This window comes from Phyllobates terribilis, unplaced genomic scaffold (assembly GCF_046119375.1).
Source record: "Phyllobates terribilis strain yellow unplaced genomic scaffold, ASM4611937v1 Scaffold_10__3_contigs__length_209671492, whole genome shotgun sequence".
In the NCBI taxonomy this organism is placed as follows: Eukaryota; Metazoa; Chordata; class Amphibia; order Anura; family Dendrobatidae; genus Phyllobates; species Phyllobates terribilis.
The window spans coordinates 50,858,614-50,880,788 of record NW_027362770.1 but is presented as its reverse complement, the minus strand read 5'-3'; the positions used below and the strand labels follow the sequence as shown (position 1 = coordinate 50,880,788).

At 45.2% G+C, this 22,175-nt stretch overlaps 1 protein-coding gene across 6 annotated transcripts in view; it reads left to right on the top strand.

The window, feature by feature from the left end:
• The window catches only part of CUNH5orf24 (chromosome unknown C5orf24 homolog), a 34,818-nt gene extending 25,782 nt beyond the window's left edge, over positions 1-9,036 (top strand). For 3 of the 6 annotated variants that reach the window (XM_073649548.1, XM_073649550.1, XM_073649549.1), the window contains 2 exons: positions 1,355-1,592; positions 5,297-9,036. In XM_073649548.1, the coding sequence (XP_073505649.1) occupies positions 1,494-1,592; positions 5,297-5,860 (663 nt within the window). In that variant the 5' untranslated portion in view covers positions 1,355-1,493 and the 3' untranslated portion in view covers positions 5,861-9,036. The remainder of the gene's footprint in view (positions 1-1,354; positions 1,593-5,296) is intronic. The other 3 variants (XM_073649552.1, XM_073649551.1, XM_073649553.1) reach the window with 3 other exon arrangements.
• Positions 9,037-22,175: the final 13,139 nt, after the last annotated feature.

Below are 22,175 nucleotides of genomic sequence, written 5' to 3'. Positions count from 1 at the left end.
ACTTTGAAGAACCTTGAATATAAGACATATTTTCAGTTGTTTCACACTTTTTTGTTAAGTATATAATTCCACATGTGTTAATTCATAGTTTTGATGCCTTCAGTGTGAATGTACAATTTTCATAGTCATGAAAATACAGAAAAATCTTTAAATGAGGTGTGTCCAAACTCTCTCACTCTCACACTCACACACACACACACACACACACACACACACACACACACACACACACACACACACACACACACACACACACACACACACGTATGGAGGCCTTCTGACTCTCTGACAGATGTTGAGGAAGAGACTGGGTAGTTGACATTGGGCATTTCAATCTTTTGGGGTCCGTGGAGATAAGGGGCTGATGGAGCGGTATGGCTGCGGATTTCTCCCCTTTTTCCATTGACAACACATTAATGCTCGGCTAAGGAACTAGTCAAAAGAGCGAAAGCTTTTGGCCAAACTGGCAGCTCATGTTATATTGCTCTCGTGTGTATGGCCTACTTAAGGGATCTCTATGAGTCTTACGGACTGAAAGACGTTCAGATTTTAAAGTCATGTTGCCTTTTTAGCTGTGTTTTTAGCAACTTGCAAAAGTCCAGTGACCGGATATAGTTATGTGAATAAACCCTATTGTGATATTGCGCCTGCGAAACGCAACGATGACCTGATGGACAGGAAATGACCCAAAACTAGCTGATTTGACAAGATAAAAATTTTGTGAAAGAAATCAATGGGGATGTTATTGGAGATGTTTCTCAGAGCAGGACAACATATTGAAATTTATTGCACTCCAGAAAAAAAAAACTGCCCCGAGGGAAAAACTATGACTTCTGCTGTGCTTACTAGTGGAAGCCATAGAGGGAGAAATAATTGTTAGGGTGCGTGCACATTGGGTGGTAATGGTGTGGCTTAGATCGGCCCATGCCTAGGTTACCATACTTCATTTGTCTGTGCATATAGGCACCATGCCCAGCAATTGTCCTACATATGTGCCACTTCACCTTCAGCGGTTTTACTCTACTCTTGAGCCGCGGTAATGGCCTTGGGAAGACACCTTGGATATTACCAGGAATGGTCCTTTATTTGGTTAAACTTGCACATTTCATTCTTCGAGCAAAGGTTGGGTACCAGCTGGGTTATATTTTCAGTATATTTTGGACATATTAAATGGGTTTACCAAGAAGATCACAACTGAAGTGAACTATGAATAGGATACAAGGACAACCCTTATGTCGGCCACTGTGCTCGAGCGTTGAGAAGTTATAATTGTGTGCATATATGTATTTTTCACATGTCATTGTAAAGAAAATGATATGTAAAAACGTTGTTTTTGTTTGTTTTTCTTATCCAGGCTGAATTGTGTAACCAGAAGGTGATTGCCCTTATGCATTATATGTGGCCATCTCCCGACCGTGCTTTATTAGAAGATCTGCTTGCAGACGTGTGCATTATTCTGGATTTCTTCTAAATACAGTCTCTTTGACTTTGCCATGTTTCGACGTCAGGACCTGCCTGGAATGCATGTACGTGAATCATTTACCCACCCCGGTTTTTGCGATCCATTTTTTCTGGATGAACAAAATATCAAGGCAGGTTACCGATCGGAGGATCAGCTGTTTGTTTCTGCTATTCTTTATTTTGTATTCATTTACAATTGGTATCGCCACATACAGTAATACACACTCCTCCAACATTGAAATTGCAACACCAAGAAGGAAATGTTGTGGAATTATGTAAGTCACAGGATCGATAGCCCTTGATCTCCATTTATTCAGTGTCAGGTATGAACGTCACTTGCAGAAATCCACGCACCCACCTATGCCTTCACTGCTATAATGAGGTTATTAATTGTCTAAAGAATGTTCTGCCATGCTGAATACATTTGAGGGATAAAAATCATCAAAATCCACTGCTGGCAGCTACCTTTATATTTGATCAATGGGAGACAAGTCCGGAGACGCTGCAGGCCATGACAGGATTTTTAGACCACACAGGCTGCTCACAGTAACACAAGCAACATGCAGCCTGGTGTTGTCATGTTTAAAAACGACACCTAGGACACTTTGAAGAACTGGCCATAGAACTGGTTTCACAGCCAATTCACTTAAAGGGAATCTGTCACCAGGTGTTTGCTACCCCATCTGAGAGTCACATAAAGTGAGGGCATTGATTCCAGCGAAATATCACTGGGCTGCTTGCTGTCATTTTATCTGCCAGTTCTCTAAATCCTGAGCTCTGTATATAACCCCATCCACACCACTAATTGGCAATGTTCTGTCCATGTACATTGTACACAGAAAGCTGACAATCAGTGAGGGGGGGGCAGGATTATACAAAGCTCATGAATATAGAGGACTACATGGCAGCAGTTTTTCTAGTCCGCTAATAATCACTGTTTTAACAGCAGGAGATTATCAAAACTACACTAAGCAGACCAGTAAGTGATGCGTGTCGCTGGAATCAGGGTCTCTGCCCCTACATCATGAAGCTCTCAGATTAGGTGGTAAAAACCTGGTGACAAATTCCCTTTAATGCTGAGCTGTGCACCTGGATTGAAGACAAGTGGGGTCCGGCTACTCTACGTTATACCACCCCACACTATAATCCCGGGAGTAGAACTGGTGTGATTTTTCCCTGTAAAGGGCTTTTCATGGAGTTGCCCTGTGGTCTCCACACTATTATCTGGCTATCATTACATCCAAGACTAAAGCAGGACTCATCGCTGAAGAGGAAAGGCTTCTATTCCAGTCTCCATTTTTGTCTTGCTCTGCTCCCTGTTATCTGAGAGCTGTGGTGTGGGTCAGTGGACATCTGTAGCTGGACATCTGACTTATAGCCCAATGACTTGCAAACGTCTTCCGATGGTTTGTGTAGACACCGCTTGATGTCTTAGACTTGGTAGGTGACATCCAATTATACTTTCTGTACAGAAAGTATCTATCATGGAACCAGTGGTATGGCCATGCCTCTAAAGTGTACCAGGAGCAACATGACAACGCCAGGCCACGTGCTGCTGGTGCTACTGTGAACATCCTGTGTGACCTAAATGTACTACCATGGCCAGCAGCGTCTCAAGACTTGTCTCTCATCGAGCATATCTGGGACATCATTGTTTGGCAATTGCCAAGGGCACTGCCAGCAGCGGATCTTGATGACCTGCCAAAGAGCATTCAGTGTGGCCGAACGTTCCTCAGACAACCACAAATAACTTCACTGATAGCAGGCAAGGTGTGTACATGCGAGTGTTTTTGTATGTGGTGCTAATACTTGATACTGAATATGAAAATGTTTTTGACATTTTGTTTTCATTTTTTTCTTCTTCATCCTTTGCATATCATTGACATGTCTCTCGGTCCTGTGATTTCCTTAATTCCACGACTTTCCCTTCTTGATGTTGTAATTTCAGTGTTGTGTATGTACCTCTACCACTGACTTGCTCTCTATTACTAGGTGACTTCCAGCAGTACCGATTCGGCATGGAGATATTAAAGGAAGACTACAGTGAGAAGTTATAGGCTGTGTGCCCACAATCCGGAGCCGCTGCGAGTTAGAAGCTGCGGACTTATGCAGTGTCAAACCCGCAGCGGTCAGATGTTACAGCATAGTTGATGGTATTTGTAGAAATCCCATGTCCTCTGTGTCTGTGGCTCACCCGCGGAACTGACGTGGCGCATTTTTCTGACCGCAGCATGTCAATTTCTCCAGCGGGTCCGCATACGGGCTTTCCCCATAGATCTAACCTCCTATGAGGAAAGTCCGCAGGTGGAAAAAAAAAATGGCGCCGCTCATTTGCATAGATGAGCGAAAGCTGGCGGCGGATCTTCAGCGGCGCCTGGGAGGCAGGCCTGGACACATCGTGGGCACATACCCATATAGTGCACTATTGTGGGGTCTGAGCGGGTGGTGTACATTTTCGAAATTCAAAAATGCCCCAGAAAGGCGCCATATGGCAGCACTTCATTTTTTCCTGTAGTGTTCCTTTAAACATATTTATACATATGAAATAAATTTGTCAAAGCAGATTATCGCAGTCACCAATTAACTGCCCTGTAATACCGAAGGGCAATATGTGTTCTTTGCAATAGCATATAAACCAAGCAGTAATCAGCTCACCCTTAATTGAGGTCCCGAATTCGTGGTATGAAGCATGGATAGTGTCCCTGCCAGACACGGCACACAATGGAGAAAAAGAAAAATCCAGCTTCCACGGAATAAAATCTTCTTTTTTTTTAGTGGGGACAGGGGCACAACCACTGGGAGGAGGTGTGAGGGGAAAGGAAAAGCCACACGCTAGACGCGTTTCGAGCACATTACATGCTCTTGACCACACGGAGTTGAAGAGCATGTAATGTGCTCAAAACGCGTCTAATGTGTTGTGTTTCCTTTCCCCTCACACTTCCCCCAGTGGTTGTACCCCTGTCCCCACTTTTAGTGAACTAAGTAAAGAAAGAAGATTTAATTCCGTGGAAGCTGGATTTTTCTTTTTCTTTACTGCTGAGACGCAGAGGACTTCTTTATATATATTACAATATGAGACAGAATAGGCCCAAGGTAATGGCCATGAGTAAGGGAGGAAGTGCTGGGTTATTATTTTAATTCTGTGCATTTTTCTTGTTTAGTGTTCACTTAACTACAAAAACTGAGTGGTTGAGTTTAGGGCAGGTTCAGACTGCCGTATTATCGGTCAGTGTTCTGTCTATGTATGTGACCGACCTCAAAGTGACCCAATAACCTATGGTTCGGTGCACACCAGTCATTTTTCCACATGGACTGATGGTTCATGTGAAAGATATTGCAGTATGCACTAGCCTAATCCGTTTTACAAAGTGCAATAATCGTTGAAGAAGTGTTCATAAAAAGCCCATTCCCGACATTCCACCCATTATTATAAACCATTTTACTATTTCTTTTTTTGATCACTTGCATAATACACTGCACTACTTAAGCTTGCACTGTCATGTGGTGGTGGGGGGTAATGGACTGCCATATGGTTCCTCTTTCCTGGTATACTGCTTAGATGCCATAGTCACGATTAACCGCAGCATCTAAGGGTGGCGCAGACACCGCTCTTGAGCACACGCCATCCCTACGGCATATCTATGCAGTGTGGTGTGGGAATATATTCGGGTTTTCACACAATACACAGCGTTTTCCCGCTATCTGCAGCTTTGCTGTTAGTACAGGAGTCATCTCTTTATTGGTCTTGCCTTCTATGGGTGAACTGGGGTGGCTGTGTGTGACTTGCTTATGTGTGACTTGCTTATTACAAGGTTTGTTTGCTCTTTCCTAATAGAAAATGATGCGTCCGGTTGCAAATAACAGTGTGGCTTTTTGTGGAAGCGGCAAGTCTTCCTGCCTTGGTCAAGACAGCATGAGAAGTGTGGAGCAATTTGGCTTGTACGCCACTCAGCAAAGTAAATACAGCCATACTGTTAGCCACAAGAATATCTCCTGTCAGACGCAGGAAACCATCAATGAGGCTCATTTGCAGACCACAAGCGACAGGGACCTGGACACAAAAAGTGATTTAAAGAAAAAGAAGACCCTTGGCAAAGCTGGCAAACGTGGAAGGCCATCTGGCACCACCAAATTGGCGGGTTACAGAACCAGCACTGGCAGACCTCTGGGAACCACCAAAGCTGCTGGCTTTAAAACAAGTCCTGGCAGACCACTGGGCACAACCAAAGCCGCTGGATACAAAGTCAGCCCAGGGAGACCTCCAGGTAGCATAAAAGCTCTATCACGGCTTTCCAATCTAGGTTACACAAGCAACAATGCAGCTTTTCCTTACCCCACAGCACTTAGCAGGGGACTCCATTCTGTTGTGGACACAAACGTCAAACATCCTGTCGAGTAGACGTGCGTCACCGTTTATATGTGTGTATGCAGAAGTACAGAGGAGGAATTCTCAAATGTTTGTATGATCACCTGGTTTTATCTAAAGTTTAGACTAGACACTGTTCTCAGTCATATTCACACTTTTACAGGAATATTTTAATCTACTTCTCTGAGTTTGTGCCCTGTGGCATTCGTATCTTTTACCTTGTTTTTTTATGTGTCTCTTTGCTGGCTTGTGTAACTTATTTTGCGGCAAAAAGGGGTTGCCTTTTTTTATTAACTGTTGCATGCAGTGTTACCGTGATCTCTTTATGTAGGAACATTATATTTGTGGCATTAACAGTTCTGTTCTCCAATGATAACAAGGCCATAAAATAACATTTAAACTGATCAGTGGAAGGATAATACCAAATACTGTCTGATGTAGAGTAAGTTCACTTTCAGAGCGTACGTTTTGTAGCCAAAAAAATGTAAAATACAGCTTACACATGTGGCTAAGACCTCATTATTTACGTGCAGAGCAGGCAATTGTCAGCAGGTTTTTTTCTATTTAATCTGAGAGCAGCATAATGTAGGCGCAGAGACTCTTATTCCAGCAATGTATCACTTACCCGGCTGCAATCAATAAAATCAGTGTTTTTTTTTCAGCAGGAGATTATCACTAGTGGTCTTGTGCCATATAGTCCTCCTAATCTGTAACACCGTCCCAACACTGATTAGCATCTTCCAATCAGTGGTGTTGGCGTGATTTGAAAGAGCTCAGTATTCAGAGCACTGCTACATCTACAGCAGCGAAAACTGTGATTTTATCGAAACTGCACCAAGCACCCCAGTAAGTGACACATCGCTGGAATCTGGATCTGTGCCCCTATATCATGCTTATCTCAGATAACCTAGCAAAAACCTGCTGACAGATTCCCTTGAAACTCTTTCATAGCACTTTGAAATTGGAAAATGGTGTAATGTACATAGGTCAAAGCCCTTATCATGTATTGTATATAAATCTGCCTGCTTTTTTAAAAACTTTTTTTGCTTTATCCAAAGTAAATAATGGCAGAGATTTAGAAATGCCAGTGCAGACAAAAAAAAAAAGAAGCTGATGCTCAACTAGTTTGGTTAGGAATCTGTTCCCTATGGCATCTGCCTTGCACGCTTTTTGCACTAGTCCATCACGTATCTCATCAATGGAGAGGTTCATTATGTCAAATGTTTATAAACGTGAATGACCAGTGAAAAACAATAGTCGCTAACTTCTCGGCACTTTAAAATCAATTAAAGGTGATGTGGACAGCGCGGCTCCTCCTGTAGTGACCTCCGCACATTTACCAGATGTGGGTACATTAGTGACACGCTGCTGAAAAGCTTGAGAATTCTTTGAATTTTTTTACTTTCTGTATTAAATTGGTCTGAAAAATGTGATTAAAAATATAATCTAAGTCAAATAATGGTTGTTTAGGATTGTTAGACAGTATAACATACAGGTCCCATGTATTGCACAGAGAGGGTTTCTCTTCTGCGGTGGTGTCAGACAAGGGTTTCCTACTGTCACTGCATCCCTATTGCCAGATCATCCTTTTTTTCTTTTAAAGTTCTAGGCCGTAACTGTATCAGTTGAAAGTACTGTGTATATATATTTTTTTAACTTTAGAGGGGTGTGGGACTCGGGACCCTGTTTTCAAAAGAGATACATCACAAGCCACCAGGAATGGAAAGGTGTTTGTGCATGTGCAGCTCTCATTCATTTGTATGGGAGTTGCCATGTATGCGTCCTGTAGATAGATATATCACATATATGTCTGAGATGGGACAACCCCTTTATCCAGTCATATGTCAACTTCTATTGATCCTTCCATTGGCTGTCGTGACATACATTCTTGTACTTTTTTTGCAATTACCATTTAAAGCACAAGTCCAGCATTTTTTTTTTTTAGCGCTGGAGTGGTGCTTGTAATCTAAGTTCCCTTCCCTTATTCTCATACTTATCACCTTCTATCACCGCTGCTCCCATCGGTCTCCAGCAGTTTGTGACCTGCCAGATCATTCCAGTGTTTTGCTGGAGCGAGCCCTACGTCACTTTTCAATACAAGTCTATAAGATCCTTATTCTGGCTCTCATACATAGACTTACATTGAGAGCTTGTGACCTTTAACGCCACCTTCTGGCCAGTCAGAAGTTGCTGTCACAAGATGGTGCTGTAGGACTGGAGTGGCGCCAATAAAAGGTGAAGACGCCGGCGGGTAAGTATAAGACTGAGGGAAAGAACCTTAGATTAGAAGCACCACTCCAGCGCTGAAGAATAAAAACAAACCCCCTGGAGTGGTGCTTCAAGTTTCATCTGGACAGCCCTTTTAAAGGGAAGAGAAATTACATGATCATAAATTGGGTAAACTCGCTTGTGTTTTACATTCCCGAGCTGATAATCCTAGAGGGTCACATTTTAAGTCAAATTAATGTAGAAGTTGAAGACCTTGCCCAGCAGCACTGTATTCCTAGGCGGGCATAGGGCACTGTTGTTGTGGGTACTTTACCAATCCTGTGTGAATGGTTGTGTTACTCCATCTAGCATGAGCTGAAATTCCATTGGTGTTTTGATAAAAGGGATTTAATTATTTTTTTTTTTTTTGATTAAGAATGTGTATCATGTTTCATGCTTTTCTTATTAGGAAAAAAGCAGCAAGCCTTCATGTGTGCCAGCGATGCATAGGACACAATGGTCTGGACTTACAGTTGTTCATGTGTACAGTCTGGACCTTTATCACGTCACATGCAACTAAGGAAATGTGCTTTCCGACCTCACGTGCTGACCACACTTCCCAGTAGTACCAGTACTTACCTGCCTGCCTGGATGTCTTCTTTGTTTTATCACCGTCTGGCAGCTGAATGGATTCAAATAGTCTGTTGTCCTCATATCTCTATCATTGGGAATACAACCGCCATCATTGTGTTGTGAGCATTATTTATAATAAGTATATGTCATGTATATGTCTTTTTTTTTTCTGTGAAGCCGCTTTTATCGCAAATGACCAATTATTTCCATATTAATGTAAATTCTATTGACATGATATTGTATTAGACTCAGCATTTCTCCTCTACGAAGGGGATTTTTAAAAAGTAATTTTTGTTTATTCTTGGACATTTCTTCAAAATGGCGCACGTGGTTAATGAATTTTGCATAAAATCAAAAATATCTTTTTATTTTGTCTTTTAATTTTTTTTTTGCGACTTTTTAGCACAAAAAGTTACATGTTCCACTAAAAATTTGAAAAACTTAACAGGTGTACATAAAATCACTCCAAGGGGGACTTGAGATTATGCAATGATGTGACTTCTTAAGTCGAAATTGAATCGGCCAAAAACCTTTAGAAACCCCAAACTCTTTCCACAATGATAAACATTAAAAAAAAACAACAACAGGTGAATCCATATAGAAAAGTTAAAATAAAAAGTGCAAATTAGAAGAAGAATAATAAAAACTAGACAGAAGAAAGGCACAAATACAAAAATTAATTGGGCCTTTAGTGTTTTCTTATTTCTCCTGGAAATGTATTGATACATTGACTACTATTTTTTACAATTTTCCTTGCCAATGAGTCGTGTCCCTGAACACTTTGACATGGCCCGGTCAGTGCTAACAGGAGGAATAACCAGAGGCTGAAACAGCCAACAGTTCTAACAAAAGTAATTACTTATGACCCCTTTTACGTTTTTTTATTTATTTTTTATAAAATGCATGCAAAATCTTAAACATTTTTTATTGCACTTTACTTGATCTGCTAACTCTGTAAAGCAGTAGTGAACTTTGTCTCATTACAAACATTTGCAGCAGCACTTGTCCAGTCATAACGTTGTTAGTTCTGCTGTAGAGCTCTGCCTGATTATAACTAACTCAGTACAGCAGAGTTGAGCCTTGTCTCCTCAAACACAGCAAGCACATTTGCTGTCAGCTGTGCTGTCCTGCCTTCGCCAACACTGGCTGCCTGCTAGATGGAAGCTGAAGCATTGAGAGGACTGCAGCTGCAAATGTTTTTGTAATGAAACCAAGTTCACTTCTGCTGTACTGTTAGCTCTGCTGTACTGTATTAGTTCTAATCTCACTGCATCTCTGTGAATGATTGATTATAAGGCAAAGTGTCAATTATATGACTCACACCGATAACACCCCCTTTAAAATAAGCTCTGGTGGCAGATTTTCATGCAGATCAGTATCCGGCCCATAGTCCTGAACAGCTCATTTACATATAAGAAAAATGTGGATTTCTCTGGAATAAAATATCGGATCGCAGATAACAAAATATAATTTTATTCATCTTCCTATGACCGGCATGCCCATATAGACGGCTTAGGGGTTGATCCTACTGACTGACTCCCTTTAACCTCTGACCAGGCTTACTGTAGAATTGCTGATTTATGTAAAGGAAGCAATAAAATGAATTGCTACTTTTTTTGCAGCAATACTTTGAAAACCAAGAGAACAGCATACAGAATATGGTGGTGATTTCTTTTCTCCTTAACTAAATTTGTGGTACTTATTAAGTCTTCATTTTGTGCTGAGCTTATTATACTATAGCCCATAACAAACCTTGGTACTTGCAATCACAGGATGACCATACAGTTTAGAAGACCTCTCAAATTTTGGTTGAACCGTACAGGAGGGAGCAATGTTCACCCAAGAACAGGGCAAGTAGTATCTTTATGGTTTGTAGATCTATCCGTGCTGGATTCAGCATATTAGCTTAGTTTGAACCCAGCAGTCTCTGGACCATCTTCCAAAGTCATTAAAGATGCTTTACAATGCAAAATCTTTTTTTCATTTTTGTAACTAGTCAGCCAATATATGATTCAACTAGTATTATCTTATTCCGTTGTTCCTTTTTGTCTGAAAATTCATGGATTCATTCTTAGATCTCATTACACACCTCGCCATCTCAATTATGAGAACCTCCTATATGATGAAGCTGCATGAACTGTACCACTCAGGTTCACCGCAAGGTGGACACAAACGCCTATTACTGATGATGATTAGACAGCTCCTGTCACACGGTTATAATAAAAAAGATGACCGCTCCTCCTCCATGACTCCCAAGGTCTCAGAGTTTAGTTAGGAGAATATAGAAGGAAGAATAATCACACTGTCCTTCCCGCAGGCAGAGAAGTTACTGGCTCTACTGACGTGATGCTTTGTGAAGCCTCATGATATAATAGGGGTGGTCCAGCTATAATAAAAAGATCTTTAGATGTTTTTAGGATTTTAAAATATAAATCTGTACACTTTACTAATTAGTATTAACAAAGGTGCAGGTCCTAGTAGCTTAACGTCTGGCTTGAATTTGACTCAAGAATGCTTCTCGTAACAGTGCATCAGTTGTGTGAGAAGGGTCTTGGCTTACTAGTTCATTTTGTACTGCTAAGCCAGCCCCCTTCTTTTTCATTGCATTGGTTGTCACTAGAGATGGTCTGAATTGATTCGCAGGACCCAGTCCAGCAGCCATGTCATTAAAAGAGAATTCCCATCTCCAAGATCCTATCCCAATATGTAGTAGGTGTATTAATAGTAATATTAGCAAATGCCTCCAATTAGAAATGTAGTAGTTTCTGATTCACTATGTATTTCCTCATGTGCAGGCATTGGAGGACCTTATGTATCCATGGTTATGTCACTAGCAACTAGCTGACTAACTCTCACTATATCAGTGGTCGTAACCATTGTAAGGTGGCTGTTAGACACATTGTGGATGAGAGATAAACCTGAAGTAATGCTTTAGTGCATATAGGACTAAAAGGGGTTAATTGGCCATGACAGGTTGATTATGAGCAGCTGAACGGCTGCTCACTATATCTCCACCCCTGGGTGTGGTTCACTGGATAAAATGAGACCTGGTTTGTGTCACACAAGGTGTGTGTATGGAGGTGTGCAGATCTCCTGGCTTGAGTGCCTTTGCTAAGGGACTAAGAAGCTGGACTCTAAGCCAGGCGGGCTAATCAGCACTATTGTATGGACTTGTTACTTTGTTTTACCCTGTGCCGGACAAAGGCTGTATTTAAGTTTTCTGTGATGTGGTTTATGAGGATTGCAATAAACCAGCCAGACTTTAAATAGAAACGGTTTCTGTGTCTACCTCTTTAAGATGCCGAATAAGTCGACCTACCACACCATGGATACCTAAGGCCCTGCAATGCCTGCACATGAGGAAAGAGGCTTGGCGAATTACAAAAACTATACATTTATAATTGGAGGCATTTGCTAATATTATTATTACATCTACTACATATTGTGATAGAATCTTGGAGATGGGAGTACCCCTTTCATGTGTGGCCGCTGGACAGGAGCCCTGCTACCTGCCTCTTACCTGACTGCATCCCTGGATCCTCTTTTGATTAACCAGCCTGGCACGACATCATCGTTGGGGCATGATGCCCATTTAACGTTGTGCCAGGCTAGCTAATCAAAAGAAGAACCATGGATGCTGGCAGATGGGAGCCTACTGATGTGGCTGCTGAACTAGTGCTTGCTAATCAATTGGTTTAGCTACTGAAATAAGTTAGCCAGCCCCCTTCACACTTGGCGCTTTTCTTGTATCAGCACAAGAAAACGTGTCTCCAGAATCAAACCTAGGCCATCGGGAAAATCAATGGAGGTTGGATAGTGAGTAAATTGTATATATTTTTATTTTAATGACATCTAAAGATTTTTTTTTCAAGCTGCATAGAGCAGGAGAACACAGTGAATTCTAAAGTGGTGTTTGAGATATGTACTGCAGATATGAAATCCTGAGTGTGATTGACAATCAGCTGGGGGCGCAGTGATGGAAAGTTGTGTTTCTGCAGGGATGCTTCTTTAACAATCTTGGAGAACATGAATGAATCGAGCTTGATGAAATATTGTTTAAATATGTCATTTTATTCCCTCCGCATTTCTGGCTTGCTTATCGTTTCCTTTTTTTAATAATTCTATCAAGCCTCTGTGAATGCTGTAGAGAACTGAATAGATGCTATATCTTAAAGTATATATAACATAAGTAAAATTGCACATTCACGGATAAAAACTATGAGCACATGAGTATAGTTGTGCTATTATTTGAATGGGGTCATCATTTCCTATGTTCTCGTGGAGTTGTGTGAGCTGTAAATCAGGTATGTATGTGTATATCTTTACACTTCAGTGTATTGGGAGCTGCAATGTTTCTTTTTTGGACCCATAATTGGTGAGTTACTGATCATGCCATTTCATTTTGTTGTGCATTTTGTTAATATATTTTGTAATATACTTTTCCCCCAATTTTAAGCTAACAGTCAATAAACATTCCCAATTATGGCTCCTGTGTCTGTAGTCTTTTATTGCGTACAATACCTATATAGCCAGGACCTTATCACATGGACAGTTACACAAATGGACATCATTCTATGAGGGTTTTCACTAAGGGATTATCCTCACCCAGTAAGTTATCACATCCAAAGGGCGGTCTACAATCCAAACCAGTTCCGAAAATGGGGCTCTAAACAGCCCCTTTAGAATGGCTGCCATTGCACAGTGCCTTGTCTACTTGTGATTGCTGCAGTGAATCGGTGGCTGCGTAGTCAACCATAGTGGTGGTGATGGGTCACTGCTACAGTAGTCACGTCTCCAAGACCCGTCATCACTGGGGCTGGAATTTCTTATTTGTTTAAATATGCTCTTCTAAATGGCGTGGTTGGCAGTGTCATCCAAGTAACCTGTGGCCAGTCTCACTTAAATGACCTCAGAACTGCCTTTAAACTCAGGGAAGAGTACGGACAATCAGAGCTGGTACAACTTATCACTCAATTTAGGCATAAAGCCTGGAAAGCATTAAGCTGTGGCGAGAATCCCACACCACCCACCCATACCTGGTACCCCAAACACTTGCGCGTCAGTGCAGAGCTGTCAGTCAGTGCCAGGGAGTGCTTACAGCTGCCACTCTGAGTTGTGAAGCCACTCCATCCCGCCTGCATGACTGAAAGCCGGTGGCTCCCCGGAGGAAGCTAATTTTCTCATGGGTGCTTTTCTTTCAGTACTGCGACTAGGCACTTTAATAACCCTGTTAACCTGCAGATTCATGCTATATCTGTAGGTTAATATTGTTATCGGACCCGACAGGTTCCCTTTACATTAACTATACAGTCCTACAGGGGACATAGTCCCTATAGCACTCATCTGCAGTATAGGTTTCCAGTAAAATGGTTTTATTGCATATGGAAATGAGGGCTCCTCTGTCCACCACTGACTTGACCAAGAACTTGTTCCATCCACTCAACCAGCATGCTGCAAACATTCCTTGATTGACAACACTCGCTTGCCTAGAGCGAATGCTGCCTGAATTAAATCCCCAGCCATGTACTTCTGTACAGACTCTACGCAAACTAGCTAAGCCCAAATGCACAGTGTTATTGCAGGCGTGCACTTGTTCCTCTCGCTGGTCTGTGGCATTGACTTTATGCATACAGGGTCACACAGTAGCGAGCAGCTGCTGCAGACAGGAGAGGGATTACAGTGAGCTTGCCTGTCTGGCACCTGCAGTGTCAGTGAGGACCTTCAGGGCCTGGAATTCAATTCGGGCAGCACCGCTGTGGACAGGCAGAAGGTGTGCATGGCATGTTGATTGAGTGGGCAGAGTGGTGCACTGTGCCCTTGGCCACACCAAAGGGTGCACCGAGGAGTCCTCATTTGTATATGCATTAAAACCATTTTTCTGTACAATTAAAGAAGGGAAACCTAAGTCTCCTGTTGAACTGTATAACTAGTTGAAATAGTTTTGACACTGACAGAAGCTTTTAAACCAGGTGTGGGAAACCAGCTTCCTGAGGACTGCAGTGCTAGGGCCGGCCATTTAATTTATTCTTGCTCTGCGAGAGCACATGCATGCAGTGTTCACTACTAAAAGCTGCGTGCAATGAAAGATTACTTCTGGACACTAACTAGTATTAGTGTCTGGACATACTCTGTGGGCGGAGTTAGTGCGCTATGCTCTCCTTTTCCCAAAGAAAAACCAACGGCAGCCCCAGCTTCTCCTATGATGCTTACACCGCATCCCCATGTCTTCTATGAGGTCTATGCCCCAGCCCCTGGTGTCTCCTACGTGATGTATATACAGCAATCTCTGTGTCTCCTATGTGATGTATACATAGCAATCTCTGTGTCTCCTATGTGATGTATACATAGCAATCTCTGTGTCTCCTATGTTGTGTATATACGACAGTCTAGTTTTTGTTGGCTATGTATATATAGCAGTCTTGGTGTCTCCTATGATATGTAAACTGCAGATCTCCCACTGCTTGAGTTCTATAAACAATATGTGAGCAGTAATGGATTACCACTGTGAGGAGACCTGCAGTGACATATACATTGACATACACATCTATGTTGGTTACAACTTACCACTGCGAGTGCTTTACAAAACTTATCGCAAAGAGGCGTCTGCGCTCCAGACCGACGCAAATCACCAAAAGCAGTTAAGAATAGCAACATCATCCATACCACCTAACATCTCAGCTACATCAAAGAGAAGCAGCTCCAACCATCACATTAGGGATGAGTTACTTAAATGCTTGACTAAATATCAGAGTCATTTTCAAATTGATCATTTTGTACGGCCTCCGAAGGATGGTATGAATATCCAAATGACCCTTGGCAGACAAAAGGTTCCCTGCCCTTGCTTTAAACAGATGCAACAGGAGTTAGTATATATCCCACTAAGGTGTAGAAGAGCCATTAATTCTGTGAACAGATAGAAATAATGTAAGTGTTCAATTTACACATGGCTGCCTTGTATAGCAGCACGGGGAGAGCACAAGTTCAGGGCAGCGGTGTGACAGTGCTTCCCTGAACCTGCACTCAAACGGGAATGTACACCCCTCAGCAATCAGGAAGTGAGGAGGCTGGGTAGCCATGCTCCTAAAGGGTGAACTTGGGAAAAACCATATAAAGGGAGTCTGTCACCCTCTAAACACTATCTAAACCATAGGTAACTGGGTAAAAGAAAACTGGTTAAGGGACAGGAAAAAGAGTCAAAAATGATAAATTCTCTAAATGGGATATAGTCAGCAGTGGGGACCGCACGGATCTGTGTTGGGACCAATTCTTTTTAATCTCATTATTAATGATCTCATGGATGGGATTGAGAGTAAAGATCAGTCTTTGCTGATGACCCAAAACTCTGTAGGATAAAAGCTGAGCATGGCTGTATAATATTGCAAAACTATCTGGATAAGATGACTGAATGGGCAAACACTTGGCAAATGAGGTTTAATATTGATAAATGTAGAGTAATGCACCTAGGATGGAGTAATCCTATTGCTGTATATACATTAAATGGAAATCGACTTGGGTATTCTGGTTACAAGTAAGCTGAGCAGCAGTGCACAATGTCAGGCAGCAGCTGCAAAAGCAAACAAGAATTTAGTGTGTATAAAAAGAGAGATAATCCTGTGCTCCAAATGTATTATTCCTCTGTAAATCACTTGTGAAGCCACATCTAGAATATGAGATCCAGTTTTGGGCTCCACATTTTAAACAGGATATTGTTCAAGTTTCATTCAGAAAACTGACGCTTTTCAACTATTTTTCATGTGTGCCACCTGTTTTCATACATTTACACTAAAGAGAATACATGCTCAAATACACTTTCCTAGAAATGTATCCAAAAAAATTGGATATTCAATGTGGGATACGTTTTTATTTTAGGCACCCATAGACTTGAATGGGTGCATCTCATCCAAAAATCAGAAAATAAAAGAATTGTAGTGGGCCTACTTTCTTCTAACGAACAGTCTGGCTGAGAAAAATCATTTGTTTTAACAGCTCTATTGAATAACATGTGTCAGTGTGCTGTCCTTGTGCTATTTGATTTAAAAAATCGGACAGCACACATATCCGATTTATACGCTCATCTGCATGAGCCCTTAGAGTAAATTTAAAGCCAGGCAACAAGATTACTATAGGGGATGGAAGGCTTCTCCCATGATGAGAGATTGGAAAAGTTGAGCTTATTTAGCTTAGAAAAAGGACACCTCAAAGGAGATCTCATTTATATGTACACTGCTCAAAAAAATAAAGGGAACACTCAAATAACACATCCTAGATCTGAATGAATGAAATAACCTCATTGAATACTTTGTTCTGTACAAAGTTGAATGTGCTGACAACGAAATAACACAAAAATCATCAATGGAAATTAACCAATGGAGACCTGGATTTGGAGTCACCCCCAAAATTAAAGTGGAAAAACACACTACAGGCTGATCCAACTTTGATGTAATGTCCTTAAAACAAGTCAAAATTAGTCTCAGTGTTGTGTGTGGCCTCCACGTGCCTGTATGACCTCCCTACAACACCTGGGCATGCTCCTGATGAGGTTGTGGATGGTCTCCTGTGGGATCTCCTCCCAGACCTGGACTAAAGCATTCGCCAACTCCTGGACAGTCTGTGGTGCAACGTGACGTTGGTGGATGGAGCGAGACATGATGTCCCAGATGTGCTCAATCGGATTCAGGTCTGGGGAACGGGCGGGCCAGTCCATAGCTTCAATGCCTTCATCTTGCAGGAACTGCTGACAGACTCCAGCCACATGAGGTCTGGCATTGTCCTGCATTAGGCCAACCGCACCGCTCCATGAGGGTGGTATGAGGGCCCGACATCTACAGATGGGGGTTGTGCTCACAGCCCAACACCGTGCAGGACACTTGGCATTTGCCACAGAACGCCAGGATTGGCAAAGTCGCCACTGGCGCCCTGTGCTCTTCACAGATGAAAGCAGGTTCACACTGAGCACATGTGCCAGACGAGACAGAATCTGGAGACGCCGTGGAGAGCGATCTGCTGCCTGCAACATCCTTCAGCATGACCGGTTTGGCAGTGGATCAGTAATGGTGTGGGGTAGCATTTCTTTGGAGGGCCGCACAGCCCTCCATGTGCTCGCCAGAGGTAGCCTGACTGCCATTAGGTACGGAGATGAGATCCTAAGTCCCCTTGTGAGACCATATGCTGGTGCGGTTGGCCCTGGGTTCCTCTGAGTGCAGGACAATGCCAGACGTCATGTGGCTGGAGTGTGTCAGCAGTTCCTGCAAGATGAAGGCATTGAAGCTATGTATTGGCCCGCCCGTTCCCCAGACCTGAATCCGATTGAGCACATCTGGGACATCATGTCTCGCTCCATCCACCGCTCCATTGCACCACAGACTGTCCAGGAGTTGGCGGATGCTTTAGTTCAGGTCTGGGAGGAGATCCCACAGGATTTCTGTGTGTTGGCAGGCATTATGAGGATGACAGGCTGTGTGTGTGATAGGGAATATACTGTACTATGGGGATATTAAACTGTATGTATGTGGTAATGTACTGTGGGGGCATCATACTGTGTAGGGGGAATGTACTGTGGGGGTATCACACTGTGCAGGGGGAATGTACTGTGGGGGTATCATACTGTATGTGAAAGAATATAATTTGGGGACATCATAGGGTGTGCGGTGTAAAGTAGGGACATCATACTGTGTGGGGTGATGTACTGGGGGGCATTATACCGTGTTGGGAAATGTATTGTGGGAACATCATACTGTGTGGGGGGAATATACTGGTGAGAACATCATTCTGTGTAAGGGGGAATGTGCTTGGGGGACATCATACTGTGAATGGAGCGATGTACTGAGGGGACATCATATTGTGTGTGGGAATATACTGTGGGAACATTATACTCTATAGGGGGGAATGTGCTGAGGGGACATCATACTGTGAATGGGGTGATGTACTGGGAATTACATCATACTGCAAATGGGTGATGTACAGGGGAGACATCATACCGTGTGGGGGAATATACTGTGGGAACAACATATTGTGTGTGGGGGGGAGCAGAATGTGCTGGGAGGAAATAATGCTGTGTTGTTTAAAGTACTATAGGAACACCTTACTGTGTATTGGGGATTGGACTGGGGGTGAATTATACTGTGTGGCGGAATGTTCTGTGGGGACATCATACCGTGTGTAGAGGAATGTACCATAAAGACATTATACTGTGTGTGTGGGAAATTTGACTGTGAAGGCATCATACCGTGTGTGGGGGCATCATACTGTGTGTAGGGGATCGGACGGTGGGGATACCATAACGTGTGTAAGGGATCGGACTGTGGGGATACCATACCGCGTGTAGGGGATTGGACGGTGGGGATACCATACCGCGTGTAGGGGATTGGACGGTGGGGATACCATACCGCGTGTAGGGGATTGGACGGTGGGGATACCATACCGCGTGTAGGGGATCGGACGGTGGGGATACCATACCGCGTGTAGGGGATCGGACGGTGGGGATACCACACCGCGTGTAGGGGATCGGACGGTGAGGATAGCATAATGCGTGTAGGGGATCGGACGGTGGGGATACCACACCGCATGTAGGGGATCGGACGGTGGGGATACCACACCGCATGTAGGGGATCGGACGGTGAGGATAGCATAATGCGTGTAGGGGATCGGACGGTGGGGATACCACACCGCATGTAGGGGATCGGACGGTGAGGATAGCATAATGCGTGTAGGGGATCGGACGGTGGGGATACCACACCGCATGTAGGGGATCGGACGGTGGGGATACCACACCGCATGTAGGGGATCGGACGGTGGGGATACCACACCGCATGTAGGGGATCGGACGGTGGGGATACCACACCGCATGTAGGGGATCGGACGGTGAGGATAGCATAATGCGTGTAGGGGATCGGACGGTGGGGATACCACACCGCATGTAGGGGATCGGACGGTGGGGATACCACACCGCATGTAGGGGATCGGACGGTGGGGATACCACACCGCATGTAGGGGATCGGACGGTGGGGATACCACACCGCATGTAGGGGATCGGACGGTGGGGATACCACACCGCATGTAGGGGATCGGACGGTGAGGATAGCATAATGCGTGTAGGGGATCGGACGGTGGGGATACCACACCGCATGTAGGGGATCGGACGGTGGGGATACCACACCGCATGTAGGGGATCGGACGGTGGGGATACCACACCGCATGTAGGGGATCGGACGGTGAGGATAGCATAATGCGTGTAGGGGATCGGACGGTGGGGATACCACACCGCATGTAGGGGATCGGACGGTGGGGATACCACACCGCATGTAGGGGATCGGACGGTGGGGATACCACACCGCATGTAGGGGATCGGACGGTGGGGATACCACACCGCATGTAGGGGATCGGACGGTGAGGATAGCATAATGCGTGTAGGGGATCGGACGGTGGGGATACCACACCGCATGTAGGGGATCGGACGGTGGGGATACCACACCGCATGTAGGGGATCGGACGGTGGGGATACCACACCGCATGTAGGGGATCGGACGGTGAGGATAGCATAATGCGTGTAGGGGATCGGACGGTGGGGATGCCACACCGCATGTAGGGGATCGGACGGTGGGGATGCCACACCGCATGTAGGGGATCGGACGGTGGGGATACCACACCGCATGTAGGGGATCGGATGGTGGGGATACCACACCGCATGTAGGGGATCGGACGGTGGGGATACCACACCGCATGTAGGGGATCGGACGGTGAGGATAGCATAATGCGTGTAGGGGATCGGACGGTGGGGATACCACACCGCATGTAGGGGATCGGACGGTGGGGATACCACACCGCATGTAGGGGATCGGACGGTGGGGATACCACACCGCATGTAGGGGATCGGACGGTGAGGATAGCATAATGCGTGTAGGGGATCGGACGGTGGGGATACCACACCGCATGTAGGGGATCGGACGGTGGGGATACCACACCGCATGTAGGGGATCGGACGGTGGGGATACCACACCGCATGTAGGGGATCGGACGGTGGGGATACCACACCGCATGTAGGGGATCGGACGGTGAGGATAGCATAATGCGTGTAGGGGATCGGACGGTGGGGATACCACACCGCATGTAGGGGATCGGACGGTGGGGATACCACACCGCATGTAGGGGATCGGACGGTGAGGATAGCATAATGCGTGTAGGGGATCGGACGGTGGGGATACCACACTGCATGTAGGGGATCGGACGGTGGGGATACCACACCGCATGTAGGGGATCGGACGGTGGGGATACCACACCGCATGTAGGGGATCGGACGGTGAGGATAGCATAATGCGTGTAGGGGATCGGACGGTGGGGATACCACACCGCATGTAGGGGATCGGACGGTGGGGATACCACACCGCATGTAGGGGATCGGACGGTGGGGATACCACACCGCATGTAGGGGATCGGACGGTGGGGATACCACACCGCATGTAGGGGATCGGACGGTGAGGATAGCATAATGCGTGTAGGGGATCGGACGGTGGGGATACCACACCGCATGTAGGGGATCGGACGGTGGGGATGCCACACCGCATGTAGGGGATCGGACGGTGGGGATACCACACCGCATGTAGGGGATCGGACGGTGGGGATACCACACCGCATGTAGGGGATCGGACGGTGGGGATACCACACCGCATGTAGGGGATCGGACGGTGAGGATAGCATAATGCGTGTAGGGGATCGGACGGTGGGGATACCACACCGCATGTAGGGGATCGGACGGTGGGGATACCACACCGCATGTAGGGGATCGGACGGTGAGGATAGCATAATGCGTGTAGGGGATCGGACGGTGGGGATACCACACTGCATGTAGGGGATCGGACGGTGGGGATACCACACCGCATGTAGGGGATCGGACGGTGAGGATAGCATAATGCGTGTAGGGGATCGGACGGTGGGGATACCACACCGCATGTAGGGGATCGGACGGTGGGGATACCACACCGCATGTAGGGGATCGGACGGTGGGGATACCACACCGCATGTAGGGGATCGGACGGTGGGGATACCACACCGCATGTAGGGGATCGGACGGTGGGGATACCACACCGCATGTAGGGGATCGGACGGTGAGGATAGCATAATGCGTGTAGGGGATCGGACGGTGGGGATACCACACCGCATGTAGGGGATCGGACGGTGGGGATACCACACCGCATGTAGGGGATCGGACGGTGGGGATACCACACCGCATGTAGGGGATCGGACGGTGGGGATACCACACCGCATGTAGGGGATCGGACGGTGAGGATAGCATAATGCGTGTAGGGGATCGGACGGTGGGGATACCACACCGCATGTAGGGGATCGGACGGTGGGGATACCACACCGCATGTAGGGGATCGGACGGTGAGGATAGCATAATGCGTGTAGGGGATCGGACGGTGGGGATACCACACCGCATGTAGGGGATCGGACGGTGGGGCATCACACTTTGTGTGGGAGCTTGTACTGGGAGAACATCATACTGTGTGTG